Source organism: Macrobrachium rosenbergii, chromosome 13 (assembly GCF_040412425.1).
Source record: "Macrobrachium rosenbergii isolate ZJJX-2024 chromosome 13, ASM4041242v1, whole genome shotgun sequence".
Lineage (NCBI taxonomy): Eukaryota > Metazoa > Arthropoda > Malacostraca > Decapoda > Palaemonidae > Macrobrachium > Macrobrachium rosenbergii.
The window spans coordinates 7,881,876-7,900,390 of record NC_089753.1 but is presented as its reverse complement, the minus strand read 5'-3'; the positions used below and the strand labels follow the sequence as shown (position 1 = coordinate 7,900,390).

Here is an 18,515-nt window from a genome sequence, read left to right as displayed (position 1 = left end):
TATCTCCTTACTTTCTCACCAGGTGTCCCACAAAAGCAGCCTTTCACTGTGGAAAAGTTTGGTATTGCATTCATCTCTGTACTTTACTTTGAGATAAGTAGAGGCAGTGGTTAAAATTGTCAAAAGACTTTCAGGATTCCCTCTTCACCTGTGCAGTTGCCTTTAAATCCTCGCAGAGAGTGAAAACACCTGGCACAAAACCTTCAGGTTAGGCAAAACCCTCCATGCCTGGTGTGCAGAAGCCCCAGCTTCAGAACCCCCAACAGGAGCAGCAGTCTTCTCTCTCCTATGAAGGGCAGGGATCCTTCTCAGCCCTGTCATCCTCCAGCCAGCCCAAGAGAGGAGGCAAAGGGAAGAAGAGAGGAGGTGGTTACTGAGAGCAAAGCAGTGATACCCCTCCTCTGCTGCCACAAGCAGGGGATTTCCTTCAAAACGGATACAGGACCTTCATCCTTTTCTCTCCAAGACACTGATTTTGTTCCCCACTTACTCTCTGGATTTGTGAATACCTTGAGTCTTGTTGGCAGAGGTGGAAGCAATCATGGAGAAAGGCACTATCAAAGTTATAGATAGCAAGTTTCAAGGGTTTTACAGACAATATTCCTTGTAGAGAAGAAATCAGAGGGTTGGAGACTGGTTATCAACCTCTCAGCATTGTGGGAGTATGTTCAACAGACTTCATCCACAATGGAAACCATGCATTCAGTGTTAGGTTCCATTACGGTAGAAAGGGTAACTTTGTGATTTTGATAGACATCCTGGATGTGTAATTTCAAGAACTCATTCATCAGGACTCTCAAGAGTACCTCTAATTTATCTGCAACAAGATGGTGTTCCAGTTCAAGGCTCTGTATTTTGTACTGGCGACAGCTCCTCAGGTGTTTTAACAGGTATTCACCATAGTTTTATCTTGAGGCCATTAGAGGTGTATTCACCCTTTGCAGTACCTGGATTATTGGTTAATCCTGGCTTCCTCCAGGGAATGCCTTCTGCTTGATAAGGATCATCTGTGAACTTCCTGTTGCCATCTTGGAACTGTGATCAACTGAGGGAAGTTTGATTACATCCCCATGTAGAAGATACAGTATCTGGGTATGCTTCTGGACACAGTAGAAGAAAAGGAACTTTCCAGTGGCCTCTTGTCTGAACAACTTGAGTGAGGTAGTGGCACAGTTCCTACTGTAATAGGAACAACCTGCTTGGAGGTTGTGGATAGTCCTGGATCATCTGTTGTCACTGGGGAAGCTTGTTTTCCATGGGTGGGGAGCTACTTTTGGTTACTTCAGTGGCAACTGAAACAGAATTGGTCTTCCTCTTAGGATCTTTCTACCCAACTTGTCCCTGAGCTGGGAAGTGAGAGAAAACCTTGCTTGGTGGTTAGATCCCAGAAACCTCTTACTGGGTGTTCCTTTGAGCTCCCCTCCCTGGAGTGGCCTCTGTTTCTGCTTTTTGGATGCATTGAAGAGGGAGATGCCACTGTTTCTGCTTTTTTGATGCACTGAAGGGATAGGGCACACACCTGAGAGGAGGGTTCATTTCAAGTGTGTGGACAGGACTTTCTACATCCACACATCAACATCTTAGAAATGCAAGTGGCCTGGTTAGGGTTGCAAGCATTCCAGGAGGATTTGAGAGGGCACTCTGGCTCTGTGGTATTGATGAGGAAACTTATTTGTAGTTGCCTACATCAACAAGCAGTGGGAACAGTACCTCAGACCCTGTGCCAGTTAGTGTTGCAGATTCATATGTGGGCCCAGAATGTATCTGGCTGTTGAGTTGACTGCTAGATGTTTTCTGGCCAGGCAGAATTTTTTGGTGGATCAGCTCAGTCACCAGAGTCAGGTAGTGGGGACAGAGTGGTCCCTACACCCCTAGGTAGTGGAAAGGTTGTTTGACCTATGGGGGCCTACCATGACTGACATGTCTGCAACCAGAACAAACAGAAAACTTCCCATCTCCTGTTCCCCAGTCCTAGACCTGTGGGCTGTGATGGAGGATGCATTCCAACATCCCTGGGACAATCTGGATGTGTATACCTTTCCACCTTTCAATCTTCTCCACAGGCTAAGCAACTGTGTTCATCACCCCGTGTCTTTTGATAACTCTAGTGACCCCTTGTTGGCCACACACCGAGTTGTATGCACATCTGCTGACACTCCTGGTTGAGATGCCAAGAGAGATGCCCCCACAGCCCACCCTTCTGTGTCAACCACAAGTCTGCAAGTGGCACACAGCAGTTTAGCCTTTCCACCTTCATAGGTGGAGGTTACTCAGTGTTCCCTGTGAGGGAAGCTTTTCTCCTCCAACAGTGGCAGAAATATCTGAGTACCTCTGTTGTTCCTCTGGGAACATATACCAAGAAAAGAGGGCCATCTTTTGCAATTGTGTCAAAGAAGGGATTGCTCTTCAGTCAGAGTACCTATTCAGCAGATCACAGATTTACTCATCTTCCTTTACCAAGAGAAGCACCACTCAGTTTTCATGGTAAAAGACTACTGCTCAACCTTATCTCAGGTTTTCAAACCAAACATGTTGGATCTCTCCACATCAGTCGAGTTATCAATGCTTATATGAAACTTCAAGCAGTCTTGTCCTCTCTGGGAGCTCTGACCCCCAGGTTGGGATGTAATACTTGTATTACAAAGTCTTATGGGGCCTCTCAATGAACCTTTATTGTATTCAACAGACAGAGACCTAATACTAAAGACTGACTTTCTTCTGGCCTCAGCAAAGACAGTAAATGAGCAGAGCTACAATGGAGACCAGTTTGCTCAGGTGCTCCTTTATCCTGTGTGAACAGTTTAGCAATGTCCAAGACTCCAAGTTGGAGAGCGTGTTACTTTTTGCCAAAACTGGAGAAGTACTGTGCAATTATTTATATTTAAAAGATTATTACTCAGGGAAATTTCTCTAATTATCTTCTTTGCAAAAAAGTGACCCCAGGAATTTCTGAGTGGGACTTTTGCCAATTTTGGTTCACTTACCCATGTCAACTGGTACAATTTCTGCCTGGATGTATATTAAAAAATTCTTAATATGAACAAGATCAATGGACCTGGCCATGTGGTTGAAGTGGACAAGAGCAAATTTGACAAGAGGAAGTATAATCAAGGTTGTTGGGTCAATGGATGCTGGGTGTTAGGAACACTAACTGAGACACAATACTTTCTTCTAATTTGTTCTCAACTGTTCAGCCAAAACTCTGCTCCTGATATTACTAGAAAATATACTTTAAAAACAACAGCAGTCTCTGACTATGAAATGCATGTAGTAGTGTCTTGGAGTATTTTTTTAGCACCATACTGTTAATCACAATTTTAACTTTGTGAATCCAGACTATCCAAGAGTACACATTAACTCGATAAAAGTGCAGTGGCACTTTCTCAAAGGAGTATGCTACTGAGACATGGTACCCAGAAAGTGCTGTAGGTAGGTCAGTGTAAATTTCTGGCAGTCTTGGATTTAATCAAGTGTGTGTGCTCACTAAAAAGTCTCCCAACACCCCTTTCACTCACCTTCCATCCATTAACTTGTGATCTTGTCCCACCAGCTCATTGGCCAAAGCCACTCTTGTCCAGCCACAGAAGAAAAAGATATCAGAACCAGAAGACTTTGAGGAAAGTAACTCCTTTGAGTGAGGTAAGACTAACATTGTATTTTTTGCATGCTTCAATGTTTTTGGGGTCAGAAGCTGCATTGGCCAGGTTAAGGCACAGCTTCCTTGGTTAAGAGAAGGTTAGGTTAGGATTTATCCCAGCTTAAATGTCTTTTGAGGGTAATTTTGTGCTGACTGAGATGTTGGTCTACATTTGTACCCAGATTGCTCATGTTTCCCTTAGATTGGACAACCAGAAGCATTATGTATTGTGGAAATGCAGCAACACTGAAATACAATAATAAACAACACTGGTACACCAGCAGTACACAATTATGCCTGACTGCAGATACAATGGCCTAAGTGGTTGTGTTTAAATGCCGCCAGCTGAGCATGTATGGGCGATACCAAATCCTCTGGTGGTCACTGCTAGTTATGACTGATTAAGAATGGGAAGGCAAAGTTTTAAATTCCTGCTTGATGCATGTTTTATTTTATTTTATCTTATTATATTTTATACTAGATAACATTTAGATAGCTGAATTTTCCAGATAAGAGTCTAGATACATGGCTCTGCACTGTAATGATAATACAGTTGCTTTATACAGTAAGAATAATGTTGATTTATCTGCTCTCAAGGCTACATGAGATAGTTTCCTAATAATATTTAAAGTATTTTTCCATTTTCCCCTTATGCTGTATATGAAACATGAGCTTTCCAGTTTGGATGTGTATCAAATGTTAGACTTAAGACCTAGATTGCTTGTCTGATGGGTATTGTTTGCTCTCAGAATTTTATTTTGATTTTACAGTTTCTTCCATCTGATATCTCTATAGAACACTACTGCCTTTGTTCTGCAAGAGAGAATTGAAATACAACTGAGAAAGCCCATGAGTCAATTTTAGTTATGGCAAAATGCTGAATCAGCTACTGTACCTTGTTGAGTAATAGTTTGTATGTATGAAAAACAAATTGTATTTTAGAATTTTTTATGTTTCACACATAAAAATCACTCACAAATAATGAACACCTATTAATGTGGGAACAATTGGCTACTAAAAGCTTGAAATTACTAACAAGCAGGCTTAAGCCATTGACATAACCAATAACATAAATCTGTGCCTATGTTTCACTGTTGCTCAAAATGATGACAAGACCCAACAGCTTAAAATTCATTGAAGGCCTTGCAATCAACATAAGCAATTACAGCTGGCCCAAAATGTCAAAGCTAATACTGTAGGTTCTCAGTGAAAATAATGAGATGAAGTTAAACATGCAGCACATTTTCTAAAGGACATGAAGGAATCATCAACCATAAATGTGTTCTCAAGGATACAAATAGAAAAAAATGAATAATTAAACAATCATTTTCGTTGGTGGGGAAAAAAGGAACAATCAAAAATATTTTATGAGAGATTATTTGTATAAATAATATAAATCTGAATTAACACAATGTACTTCACCTTTTTCTTCTGTTGTAAGGCCACGAACAGATGAGAGATGATCTAGCATGGTACGCAACTTCATGATTCTATCAGCACGCACAAAAAGATTTGCACGAAGAGGATTAACTATTTCCTCACGTAACACTCTTTGAACCTCATTATATTCTTTAATATCATGTGGAGTTGGGGGACGGAACAGTAGGTTGTCAAAAACACTGTTTGGAAACAAATTGATACCTATGTTAAGATGTTTAATTTTCTGAAGTTTATATGTTCACAAAATGAATGACTTTGAAGACCACAAGAAAAGCAAAATGCACCTCAACCAAGTTTTTTCTTCATGAGATTTTCTAGTCCAGTGAATATACAGAGTATAATCAGTTTTGTAAATAAATGGATGTTACGACTTGTCATTAATTGCAGGAAATAATCACAAGACTTACCTAGTAAATGCAAACATACTAAAGAGGGTAGCATCCAAGTAACAAGAATTTTGATGACCTTGGATGCCACGATTTTTCCCAAACATAGCCTGCACCTCTTCCTGAGTTGAGAGGGGAGGCACACTTCCACCTACTGGCTGGCAATCCATACTACCAAAGGCTGAAATTTAAGTTAAAAAAGATTTGAGATTGCACAGTATTTACCCTTCATAACAAACTATGTACACTCTAGCCATATGTAGCATCCTTTGGTTTCAGTTTACCTTGCACACATAAGCTATGGAAAAATAAACTTTTTGTTATAATGTGTTAAATGATCATTAATTTTTCACCTCAATAAACAGAAAATATATTTTACTGAATTCTTTATTACCCTAACAATTAAGTCATACATATACTGTACAGTATATATATTCTATTTGTCTATTCTATAACACAACAAATAAATTTGGATTTATATCATTCTGTATCATGGCAAAATTAGTAGCTTCTCTAGAAGGGTAAAATAAAGCATGTAGATGAAAATACTTGATAAATGGTTTAAATAAATATTTAACTTACAGAATGGTTGAGCATATGTATTAGTTGTGAACTGAAGAATGCAATATAAAAAAATGTAAGAGTAAAATACAGAAGTATTTTTAAATTGCCTTGCCATGCAAGTACACTAAATACTGAGATTTTACTATAAAAATAGTTTTTGCATATTAACCCAACAATCCTAATCACCCTATAATCAGCCTCAAATGTCCTTAGACTCCACATTCAATGGTTTACCAGACAGTGGGAGAACAGTCCATGCAAACATTACCTGGAATCGCAGGTAAAAACCAGCTACCTTCTTCATTGCTCATGTAGTCTGGATGTGAAGCAGCAAGATTAGGGGCTGGGAAATAGAACGCAGCCTAGTTACCTTAAAAGATTACTCTGAGTGCTTAGTTACCTTAAAAGATTACTCTGAGTGGAAAGCCAATATAAAATCAAATTAGTGTAAACTATAAGTCCCAGGAATAATAAAGACATCAACATACCAGTCATGTGACAGATATATGCTAGTAACCTGTGGGGTCTTTAATCCTCCACTCATTACCTGAGTCCAAGGACAGGACAGGGAAGAAAAAAAAAAAAGACTGCAATCTTGACCACTGGTGCATGTAGCCTGCTGAACCCTCTCAAATATGCAAATAGTGGGCAGAAATACCGTCATCATCCTGAGGTCCAGCAAAGAAAAATCTTGAGACTAATACAGTAGCTTGGAAAGACATAAGAATAAGAGAAAGACTCCAGTTCTACAGATGAAGTGTCTACTGTGGAGCCTCTTGAAAAAGCTGTATCAACTTTAACTCAACAAAGTGCCCACATCCAGATCTTAAAGCCTGAATATATGCAAAAGGACAGACTTATAGCCCTTAACAGCAAAGACTTACAATTTCCTGTTGTGATGGAGGGAAAGAAGAAAATCCACTATCATGAGAATAGTGTAGTCCAGTGGATTAATACCCCTCTTACTATTTCAACAATAGAAATTTCTCCACTTAGCCTGGTAACGGTTATTGAGGTCCAGCAAGATTCTGCTAAGGCTGTACCTGCCTCTTACAAAACTCCTCAACTTCTACAACCTTGCTGGATAAATTCCAGATGTACAGCTGCAGCATTCAGGTTGCTATAGAACCCCATAAAGAGTAATTGCTTTCAAGACTTCTAAGTTAGAAGACTACTGAGCTTGTCTGTCCAAGATCAACTCCTACTCTAGCCCAAGGAGAACACCCAACTTCATGGAATATATGAGGTCATTCAACACTGAAATGGAAATTGACAGAAAAAAGGTCTAAAAGGTGTAACAAGGAGGAAAACCTCAGTTTCACTATGAAAAAATTGTTATGAGAAGGTGGGAAGTAAGATGGAAGAAAGAGAATATGAATTGAGGTACAGTAAAAGGAATGAAAGGGGTTGCTGCTAGGGGCCGAAGGGATGCTGCAAAGACCCTTAAATAATGCCTACAGTGTACTGCATGAGGTGCACTGACAGCACTACCCCCCATGGGGTGCCTGACTTCATCTTCAAGTACCTGGATGTTTCAAGCTTGTCCAACTTAAGCCTTATGAGGCTAAAAGGCACGAGAGCTTTGTGTCCAATTTTCCCCAAGAATGTAACAGCTCATAAAACTTACAGGCTCCAAGAACTGGCTGAGATGAATGAATAATATATATATATATATATATATATATATATATATATATATATATATATATATATATATATATATATATATATATATATATATATATATATATATATACATGCAATCCCAATCCCCGGTTTACGACAGGTCCGGCTTACAACATTCCGAGGTTACGACGCCTTTCAAATATATTCATCAGAAATGATTTTCCGGTTTATGACACATGTTCCAGGGTTACGACGGCTGTCCGACGTAAGAAATCTGGCTCCAAAACAGCAGAATACTCAAAATTTGGATATTTTCTTATGAAAAACTCAATAAAAATGCAGTTTACATCCTTTTCAATACACCCAAAGCATTAAAAGTAAGGTTTTCTTAGGATTTTCGACAATTTTCGAGAATTTTTCGGCTTACGATGCGGCGTAAAAACGGAACCCCGTCATAAACCGGGGACTGCCTGTATATACAGGCAGTCCCTAGTTATCGATAGGGGTTCCGTTCTGACAGCGTGACGACAAGTGAAAATTGCGTAAACAGCTTGTCTCCCCCATCCTGCCCAGCTTTGTGAACCCCCCTACCTTAGCCCTAGCCCTAACACCCAAACCCTTTTTCAGCTTGTTTTATGAGAGCTGAAAGTCAGCTCAGTAGTCTGGTTAAACTACTTTAATAATAATAATAATCAGCTTGTTTTGACTGTAAGCAGTAGTTTATATATATATATACATATATATATATATATATATATATATATATATATATATATATATATATATATATATATATATATATATATATATATATATAGATATATATATAGATAGATAGTAATACCTCGAACTCATGCATGAGGGTCTAAGGAAATGTTGGTAACTACTGCTTACTGGGATTGGGGTTAGGGCCAAGGTAGGGGGGCTCAGAATGCTGGGCAGGATGGAGGAGACAAGCTGTTTACACTCACACTCCTTCCCTTTTATATTTTACTTTACACTATACTCATTTTTATTTTAACTGTATTTTCCCACTTTATTTTCACATGTTTCATTATGATTCTCACTGCATAAAATGATGAAAAAATAAAAATCACAACAACAGAGAGAGAGAGAGAGAGAGAGAGAGAGAGAGAGAGAGAGAGAGAGAGAGCTGTTCACACACACTCCTTCCCTTATTTAATTTTTAATTCATGCTATTCTCCTTGTATTTTTTACTGTATTTTATCATTTTTTATTTCTGTTTTGTCATAATTCTCACAGCAAAAAATTATACAAAAACAATAAAATTACAATACGAGAGAGATTGTTATTGGCCTTTTTGCTAAGATGTTGCCAACATCTATGACAAAATTCATGATGAAATTCTCATCATAAATATTTTTATTTAATATTTTATTGTGATGGTGTCATGTCCCACGTGGGGAGTTGTGCCATGTGTTGATATGAAATGTCACCAGCGCATAAAAGTTATATATTTTTATAAATATTTTCATCAAAATTCATGTATACTGGCAACTTCACCTCCTCGATCGTGTAACAACAGGCTTGCTGTATGGCTTTTTTTCTCTCCATGAAGCTTTTAAACGTGAATACAAACATTATATTTGAGATGAAATATAATACAAACAGTTGTAAAATATTCTCCTGCATACTAAATGTGTGATAATCAAAGAATCAGCTAAAATAAAACATAGCTTAAGAGTGACAACAACACTGACAAAATGCCACAAATAGATGTAAACACACACACAAACAAGTAACACTTCTGCAATATGGAGTTGAATGAAAAATCATTAATTAAAGTAAAACAGAATATGACTAATTACTTTTTAGTAGTATTTTTAAATGAATTTCCTTTGGACATGTCATCATTCAGAAATGCCATAAGTACTACAGATATAAATGCAGTGTCTTTTACACACACACAGTTTCCATGATGAGGCAAAATGAGGAATCAGTGACCATAATAACAAAGAAGATTACTGTAATGATAACTCTTTAAAAAATATTCTTAAAAATAACATTCTGTAAGAGCTCACTTTACAGTAAAGTATGAAAATATAAAGTAATCTCTTGATTGTCCTAATTATTTGAGCCAAGGCCTTGTCAGATAAGGTCAAATGAAACTCCAGTACCCTTAACCCTCTACCTTGTTTGGTCAATTCCACATAACTGTAAACACTCATGATTTTTCAAAACAACCATTGCACTTTAAACTGGAAACTTTATGCATAAGGCAATTATCAAACTTAATTTTCCCATATCTGTAACAAAATATACTATATAAATAAATAAAAAAATTATAAATATATATGATCTATATACACACACACACATATACAGAAATAATCAACACACAATCATGTGTGGAACAGAAATAAATTGCCTGATGTGTCACAAAACATTTATATATATATATATATATATATATATATATATATATATATATATATTTTATATATATATATATATATATATATATACACACACACATATATACACACAGGCAGTCCCCTGTTTATTTTATGGGTCCATCTTATCAAAAATTCGAGGTTACAACGCTTTTTCAAATATATTCATCAGAAATTATTTCAAGTTTATTGACTTTTTTCCTGAATACAATCACAATTTCTTCATATTTCTTGCACTTGGATCTTAAGGCTTTGTGGTGATGTTTGTAATCAAAAAAGCAAAATAAAATTCAAGAAGTTAAGAGGGCACAGAGGCGTAACAATAGGTGGCAGAGGTGGCAAACTGCAACGGGCCCAGGGCCTATAATGATTAAAGGGGCCCCATGGACGTTATGAGTAATTACAGAAAGGGAAATGAATTTCCCAAGGGAAATGGGCCCATGGCATATGTAAAAGAAGAAGAAGAAAAAAATATGCTACTGCTTACTGTTATATTTTAGTGATTTAGAAAAAAAAAAAAATAACATTATTTCAAATTAAAGTAATCAATATAATACTGGTAAATGATTAACAGAAACTGAGAAGACATTACATATTGTTAATGTATATGATGGCCTTTATGGGTTATAGGTTAGGAGGTCATAGGGGTATTACTGTTAGGCCAGAATTTCACTACAGGTCTGTATGAGATCTTGGCTTGAATAAAATTAATGTTCCTGTCTAAGGACAGTTTCCTGAGATTTGCACTGCAATGCTATTGTTTTAAACTTTTCCAGTCACAACTGCAAGTGCAGAGCGTTCATTCTCCAAACTAAAGCTTGTTAAAAACTATTTAAATAAGTACAATGGCACAGGAAAGATTAAAAGGACTAGCTCTTCTATCAATTGAACAAGGAACTGCGTTTAGAATTGAACTTATAGTAAAGTCATTGACAGATTTGCAGAGATGAAAGCAAGGAAGAAAAAATTCTAGAAGGTATATAAGGTATATTTATTTATTTAATGATGGTATAAATGTTTTGGACCAAGTTGTGTTTATTTTCATTTTATAGTCATCGTTATTATGCAACTAATGTCTGTGGCGAAGTTCAAACCACACTGTAGGCCTGATCACATAAGGGGATTCATCTGATTCATTATTGAGAATATATAATTTAGATATTTTTTTTTGTAAGCTATGTATGCATTAACAATTAGTAATTATATTTCAATGCCTGCATATTATATTTCAATTTCTTATGCCTACCAGTTCTACGATATATCAAATCAATCTCTACTTTCTCCCATAATATATATATATATATATATATATATATATATATATATATATATATATATATATATTTTTTTTTGAGGTAATTCCAAAAACATTCTCTCATAAAATAGTTACGCCCTGAGAGGGCACTGTGTTACTATTACAATTATATATATATATATATATATATATATATATATATATATATATATATATATATATATATATATATATATATAAACATATATTGTATATATATATATATGTAATGTATATATATATATATATATATATATATATATATATATATATATATATATATATATATATATATATATATATATATATATAAATAAATATATATATATATATATATATATATATATATATATATATATATATATATATATATATATATATATATATATATATATATGTAATTGAAATTTCTGGAGATGGATAGCCAAAGCAAACTCCCAACGAGGAATTACTGAGTGACTGCCACCACTAAAGAACCTTCTAGACATTTCTCTGAGGGTACATGCAAGTGATCATTTGGAAATAACATCATTTGACCATTATACTTCACCCACAACCAAAACAACCTCAGTTTGAAACAGTCATGCAGAACCAGCTTCTCTGAACACAAAAGGACTGTTCCAACTTGGTAGGGGGGATATGGATGACACTAAACAGGCTGGATCAAGGTGAGTTATCTTCTGAGCCCATCCTTTTTCAGGTATGTAGCTCGCATAAGAACTGGACTGACGTTATTATTAATATTCAGAAGATGGAACATACTCATATGGAACAAGCCCACAGGGGCCACTCACTTGGAATTCAGGCTTTCAAAAAATACAGTGTTCATTAGGAAGTAGTAAGAGGGGGTAAAGGGAAATACAGAAAGAGATCTCTTATTAAAAAAGAAAAAATAAATTAATAAATTAATAAATATATAAAAATGTATTAAAATACAAGGGTATTAGGGTAGTAATGCATTGCATCTTTGCTTGAACTTCTGAAGTTTCAATTGCACGATATCCTCAGGGAGGCTGTTCCACAGTCCAACAGTGTGAGGAATAAAGGACCTCTGGAACTGAGAAGTTCGACAGCGAGGCACATTTACTGCATACTGGTGCTGCTATTCAGCAAATCTGGTTGCTCTTGGCAGGTAAAGGGGATCAGGGATCAGACATCTCCCAGGTAAGATGGAGTCCCGGATTTTGATAGTTGACACAGAAGTTTAAGGTGCTGACATAAGTGTTGTTTTTGCTTCAATCACTACAGAATCATCCAAATCTCCAAAGACATATGCCAGACTGATGCACACACGCTATCACTGGTGTCAAAGTTTGAGTCAACACCTGCCTAAAGGTTCCCAGGTAAAATCATGACTAGAAACTAGAAAATCTTTCCTGTTCAAAGAAAAAAAATATTTCCCCAAGGACAAATGAATCAGGGCATGGAATTATCTGTTGGAGAAACTCATTCTGCAAACTGAGGTGGATCAATTGGCTGCTATACCTCTGTTGCCTCCAGCACCAAAACCACAACTGTAGAACCTAGACAATCCATCATGCACTTCCTCAGTTGCATACTACTGCAACATCAACCTCACCTTGAGGCCAACATTTAGAACCTCTTGGAGTCTCTGCTGTACAACCTAAAGTCCATTGATTTCAGTAAGAGTAGGGGGCCTGTCTCAAAAAATAGAAGTCGTGTGCCATCTATGATTATTTCTATCACACATGTCCCTATGCCTGTATCCAGCCAGGATTTCCAGAATTTCTGGGGACATGCTCCCACCAGATGAAGAACTGGTCTTGGATGATAAACCAACCTCTCTTCCTTCTCCCCCAACCCCTCCCTAAAGGAACTTTGCTTAGATCATCAATTTTCCCTGGGATGCAAGAGCAAGTGATGTTTCCTCACTGGAGTCATCCTTATGGGCATAGAAGGTTAGGTCCACTCAGAGCCCTCTGTTGCCTGGACCTAAGTTCTAGTGAGATTCCAGTCCCAATCCTAGGCTTCTTCTGCCAGAAGAGGAAAACTGCCTGGAAGAAGCAGCCTTGCTACGGAGATTAAAAATTCCTGCCATGGTCACTGACATCAACTTCTCCATGAACTTTTTGACTAAGCCCTACTTAAATAGGAATGGGTCCATCAAATTCAAAACCCACATGCACTTGACATCCAAGGTTGTAAAGGTTCTTTAGTGCTTTATCCCACTTCATAATGACATTTGCAAGCAGATGAACTCTCATGTGATATGCATAAAATCCTAGCAAAGGGATGGCACCATCCTCAAGGCATTGTCAATCTCCCCCAATGACGTAATATCCCTACATTAGCAACAAACTAATACCATCAAAGATCCAGTCCTGCCATTTACTTATAGACAGGAACTCTGAGAAAATACCCCAAAGTGTACATCTCCAAAGGCAGGAAGGTGATTTCTGAAGGCACAAAGAAAATGGGAGCCAATATTCAATTCATCCCACAGCTGATGTCTTTACTGTAAGGAACTGCTTTGGATTCATCATAAACAGCAATGACTATGGTCAGCAGTGGAAGCAGGAGTGAGGCAGCCATCAGCTTATCATATCCTTTGGTTATTCTCTGAACCTCCATCCTCAACTTCATGACAGTGATGATATCTGAGGTAGCAGTAGCCATGAGCTGGTCAAAAACATAACTCACAGGGTCATTACCATCTTAAGTGCCATGGCCGACGCCCCCTTTGGTCACTGCAGCTGGTGAATATTAGAAACCTTACTGACTAAGTCCAAAACCTCAGAAATGGAGACCTTTTCCTGCCAAGTCATGGGGGGTAACTGAAGCATATGGAGTTTTAAGGGTGACAGGGCCACAGGAGCCAGGGATATGTTGAATGAAAACTGCGCCTATGGGGGCTGAAGACAAAAGCACATCGCTTCACAAGAGGAAAGGAGAAATCTATTATTATTATTATCAATTATTATTATTACTATTATTATTCAAAACATAAATCCAGAACATACACCCTACATATGGAACAAGCTCACAAGGGCCACTGACTTGAAATTCAAGCTTCCAACAAATATGGTGTTCATCTGAAAGAAGTAACAGAAGGTAATAGGAAATACAGAAAGAAGAGATCAGTTATCTTAAAAGAAAAAAGAAAAAATAATAAATAAATACATAAAAAGTATGTAAATTATTAATATACAAGGAGAATTGTTTTGGGTTGGTAATACTTTGCATCTTTGCTTGAATTTTTAAAAGTTACAATTGCTCAACATCCTCAGGGAGACTGTTCCACAATCCAATGGTGCGAGAAATAAAGGGCCTCTGGAACTGAGAAGTTTGAGGCACATTTACTGCATATTGCTGCTGTTCAGCAAATCTAGTTGCTCTTGGCAGGAAAAGAGAATCAGGGATAAATTGTGAATGGGCAAGATCTCTGCTAAAATACAACTTATGAAAAACTCACAAACAAGAGACCATTTGTCAATAGTCCAAATCATAGCTGCTAATGTTAGGAAACAAAAACCTACCACCAGGAACTACTCTATCTAAAGGAGATATATCTACGGCAGAAGCAGATATCCAAGTGACCTAAAACAGATTACATTAATTTTATCACTATTATAAATATATATAAGGCCTCACATACAATGCATAACTTCTGCGCAGCACTTGCTGACACTTTCATTAAGTGTTTCTCAAAAGTAAGATGTGAGTCAAAAGTTACACAAAGAATAGTTAGTTTCAGACTCATGCAGCAAAGTCCTATCCACCTGAAGGAAAAGATGGGGTAGAAAATCTGTATGGGATTTGTTAATCAACAGGGTTTTCCTTCTACTGGAGTTCAGCCTCATAACCCACCGATTACACCATTCACTCATCTGCTCCTGGTCACATTTGGAACTAAGGGCACCTTCATTTCTCATAAGTGGAGACTTTACTACACCCACAAAAATTGCATCATTGGCATACTGAACAACCTTGTTTTCCAAGCCAACAACCATATCACTTATATACACTAAAATTAATAGTGGACCAAGAACAATACCCTGTGGAACTCCAAACACAACAGATGTCGGTCCACTAAGATCCCAACAATAGCAAGTCGCTGCTGCCTACCTGTAAGGAAGTCTTGAAGAAACCCTAAAACATATCCACCCACTCCCAGATTCTGAAGTTTATAAATAAATGCCTTGTGATTAACTAAATCAAAAGCAGCACTAAAATCTATTTGAATTACTCTATTCTCAAAAGCTTTATCAAGGTTCTCTTGCAAATTTCATGTCAAATCTAGGTACTAACTGTTTCCTATGTGCATATTGACTATGAGCTAACAATACTTTAGATTCCACATACCGTACTTATGTAATGGCTTAAAAATAAGTTTGTCTGCAACTTTGGAGAGTGCAGAGAGAACAGAAATTGTCCAGTAGTTACGAGGTAATTACTGGTAAATGACAACGCCTAATAAGCTAAGATGATCACATTGTTTACTCGTATTCAACAAACAAAAAAGTGAATAATGGTTGAAATCAGGAGAGGAATTAGTAACAGGAAATGTAAAAATGTATACAAATGATAAATAACAGACAATATGCCAAGCAAACAAGTCAGGGAAATTCTACAAAGAGCTGTGAACAGCACTACAGACTCACAAGCAGTGAATAGGCTGGCTGGTTCTTGCCTATGATTTCACTTGGTGCATGAACTATCATTCTTTTTCTGCCTGGTAGACAAAAGACCGGCAAGTCTGAGAACATAACAGATTGCAGATATGGCCAATCATGATTAATGAGGTCGTGATAAAACATAAAAACTGAAGCTGGCCACTACAATAAAGGAACATAAAAGCTCAATATTCTTAATGATGTACAATGTATTCAAGAGAAAGGTAAGAAAAAATTCCACACAAAAGTTACTTTGATATCCAATACAAATTTATACTGTTAGTAAGCTACTCTACTTATACAGGATTAATGGGCAACAAACAAACATTGCAACATGTAATTTCTGTGTTGCATTTGTCACAAATAGATGATAGCACTTAACCCTCATGCAGAGTACAACATTCAGTTTATGTCTGTTCAATAAAATTCTTTATGCCCTATTTGAGAATCTTCCAGAATGCTTAATACACCAAAAATTCTCAAAGCATAACAGTTAATAGTTCTTTGAATCTTTCATCTCATTTACACAATGAGACCACCTTTGTCCTTGACAGGAGTAGGGTATACAGTATACAAAGGGTTTGTTTGTGAGCCAGTTTTGTTACCTTTCCTACTGTTAGTTTATTACTTGTTGGAAAATGTAATTCATTACCTACAGGACGAGGCCCACACAATTTTGTATTATTACAAAATTTTCTTAGTCCCTCTAACGGAATCTTCAGCCATCCCACACTAAAGCAACATGAGTCTTGATTTGTTTTAACTCTCTAATATACAACACTGACTAAGGACCATGACTACCAAAGAGAACTTGTGACCTTGGACAGACTCTAGGTTAGATCATGCTATGCCTTGACCAAATGCAGGTGTTATAAAAAATTATGACTTTCCATGATACATAACTGAACTTATTGCTAGCCCCTCTCATAGGTTTTATGATGAAAAAAGTGGCTGAAGTTGGAAGAGACGGTAAGATTTTAGCAACAACAGAAATTTACTGATTTAGAAATGGAGATAGTACTATTTTATTTGGCAAAACACCACAATACTGTATTTAAAATGCTACTTAATAAAATTCATGATATATCTAGAGAGATGGAACTTCCAATTAATTCAAAGAAAAACAGAAACAATGAGGGCAGTGTATACATAAAGGTATGGAGTCAGAAATAATGAGGGCAGTGTATACATAAAGGTATGGAGTCAGAAATAATGAGGGCAGGTATGGAGTAACGTGAGATTGAATCTTCAAATGTTTAGGAACAAGGATATCCAGTAGAAATTCTCTTGGGTTAGAATTTAGTGAATGATTAAAATTGGTAAATCAAACAGTAGGCAGGTTGAATAGGACTTGGTAATCAAATAAACCAAAATTGCATGCATAAATTATATATAGGTCTAGTACAATCTGTACTGTTATTTGAACATGAATCATGGTGTAGCAATAAAACAATATCTTCAAGATTCTTGCCAATTTCAAAACGTAGCTTTAAGATGAGGAGTCACATGGCAAGGCAGAGTTAGAAATGGTACCATTAAGGAAATTATGGAAGCCCCATCCATAGACAAGATAATGATGAAAGGGAGATGGATATGGCTTGGACGTACTGCATACAACACTTGGTTGAAAAGTACATGGTTACTGGAAGAGTTGGAAGACCCAGACCTACTTTTTTGAGAACTGTGAGATGTGAGGCTAGAGATGTGCAGATCTCTGTGATGCACAGGAAAAATGTGAGTGGAAGAATTTCCGAGAGGCTCTGTGTTATGCAGTGTTAGAGGTGATGATGATAATGGGTATGGTAGCAGATGCATGAATTAAAAAGGGATTTTGACAAAGGAAAAATCTATTTCTGAGAAGGTCCCGTGTCACCGGTGAAATTCCATTACAGCACGAATTTCTAGGTATAACCTTGCTAGATATACCAGAGAAAAAGAGCTTTCAGGAAAGCTGGGGTTACTACCCCAGTCGAGCGTCTTCTAGGAAGGCGTCGGTATAAGAAGGGTGAGTGAATTACCACTACCACGGAAACCTACTCGAAAGATCTCTCCCTATCAAAATCCCCCGAACAGAGCGGTGAGCCGTTACAGCCCCCACACCAAACACCCGCCAGGACAGCGACACCAGCGCCACCTACCTCATTCCATGCTAGCACTAACCCCAGACTTGGCATGTGCAAGGGGGAGAGTACTAGGTGATTCAGGGAGGGTCACGGGTGACACGGGACCTTCCTCAGAAATAGATTTTTCCTTTGTCAAAATCCCTTTTCTGAGTCCAGTCCCGTGTCAGCCGGTGAAATCGTGATAGAGAATCATGCCAAGGCTGCAACTACCAGGAAAAAGAAATGGGGTAATCTGAAGAAAAGGCAAAAGTTTTACAAAATAATTTTAATTAAGCAATCTCTTCCATGTAGCAAGAATATTAAGACTAAGGCATACTAAATCTAAGGCACATTAAAAAACTTAATACTATGAAACACTGGGAGGTCCCCGACACGACGGAGAAAAAGCCCCAAAAAA

General features: G+C 37.2%; 1 protein-coding gene across 10 annotated transcripts in view; it reads right to left on the bottom strand.

Annotated features, from left to right (window-relative positions):
• Window positions 1-18,515, bottom strand: part of CYLD (ubiquitin carboxyl-terminal hydrolase CYLD) — a 187,976-nt gene that overhangs the window by 87,109 nt on the left and 82,352 nt on the right. For all 10 annotated transcript variants that reach the window (XR_010854997.1, XM_067114158.1, XM_067114153.1 and 7 more), the window contains 2 exons: window positions 5,485-5,644; window positions 5,060-5,256 (listed from right to left, as the gene is read on the bottom strand). Coding sequence is in view for 9 of the 10 variants with exons in the window: in XM_067114158.1 (XP_066970259.1) it covers window positions 5,060-5,256; window positions 5,485-5,644 (357 nt within the window). In the remaining variant the exon portion in view is untranslated. The remainder of the gene's footprint in view (window positions 1-5,059; window positions 5,257-5,484; window positions 5,645-18,515) is intronic.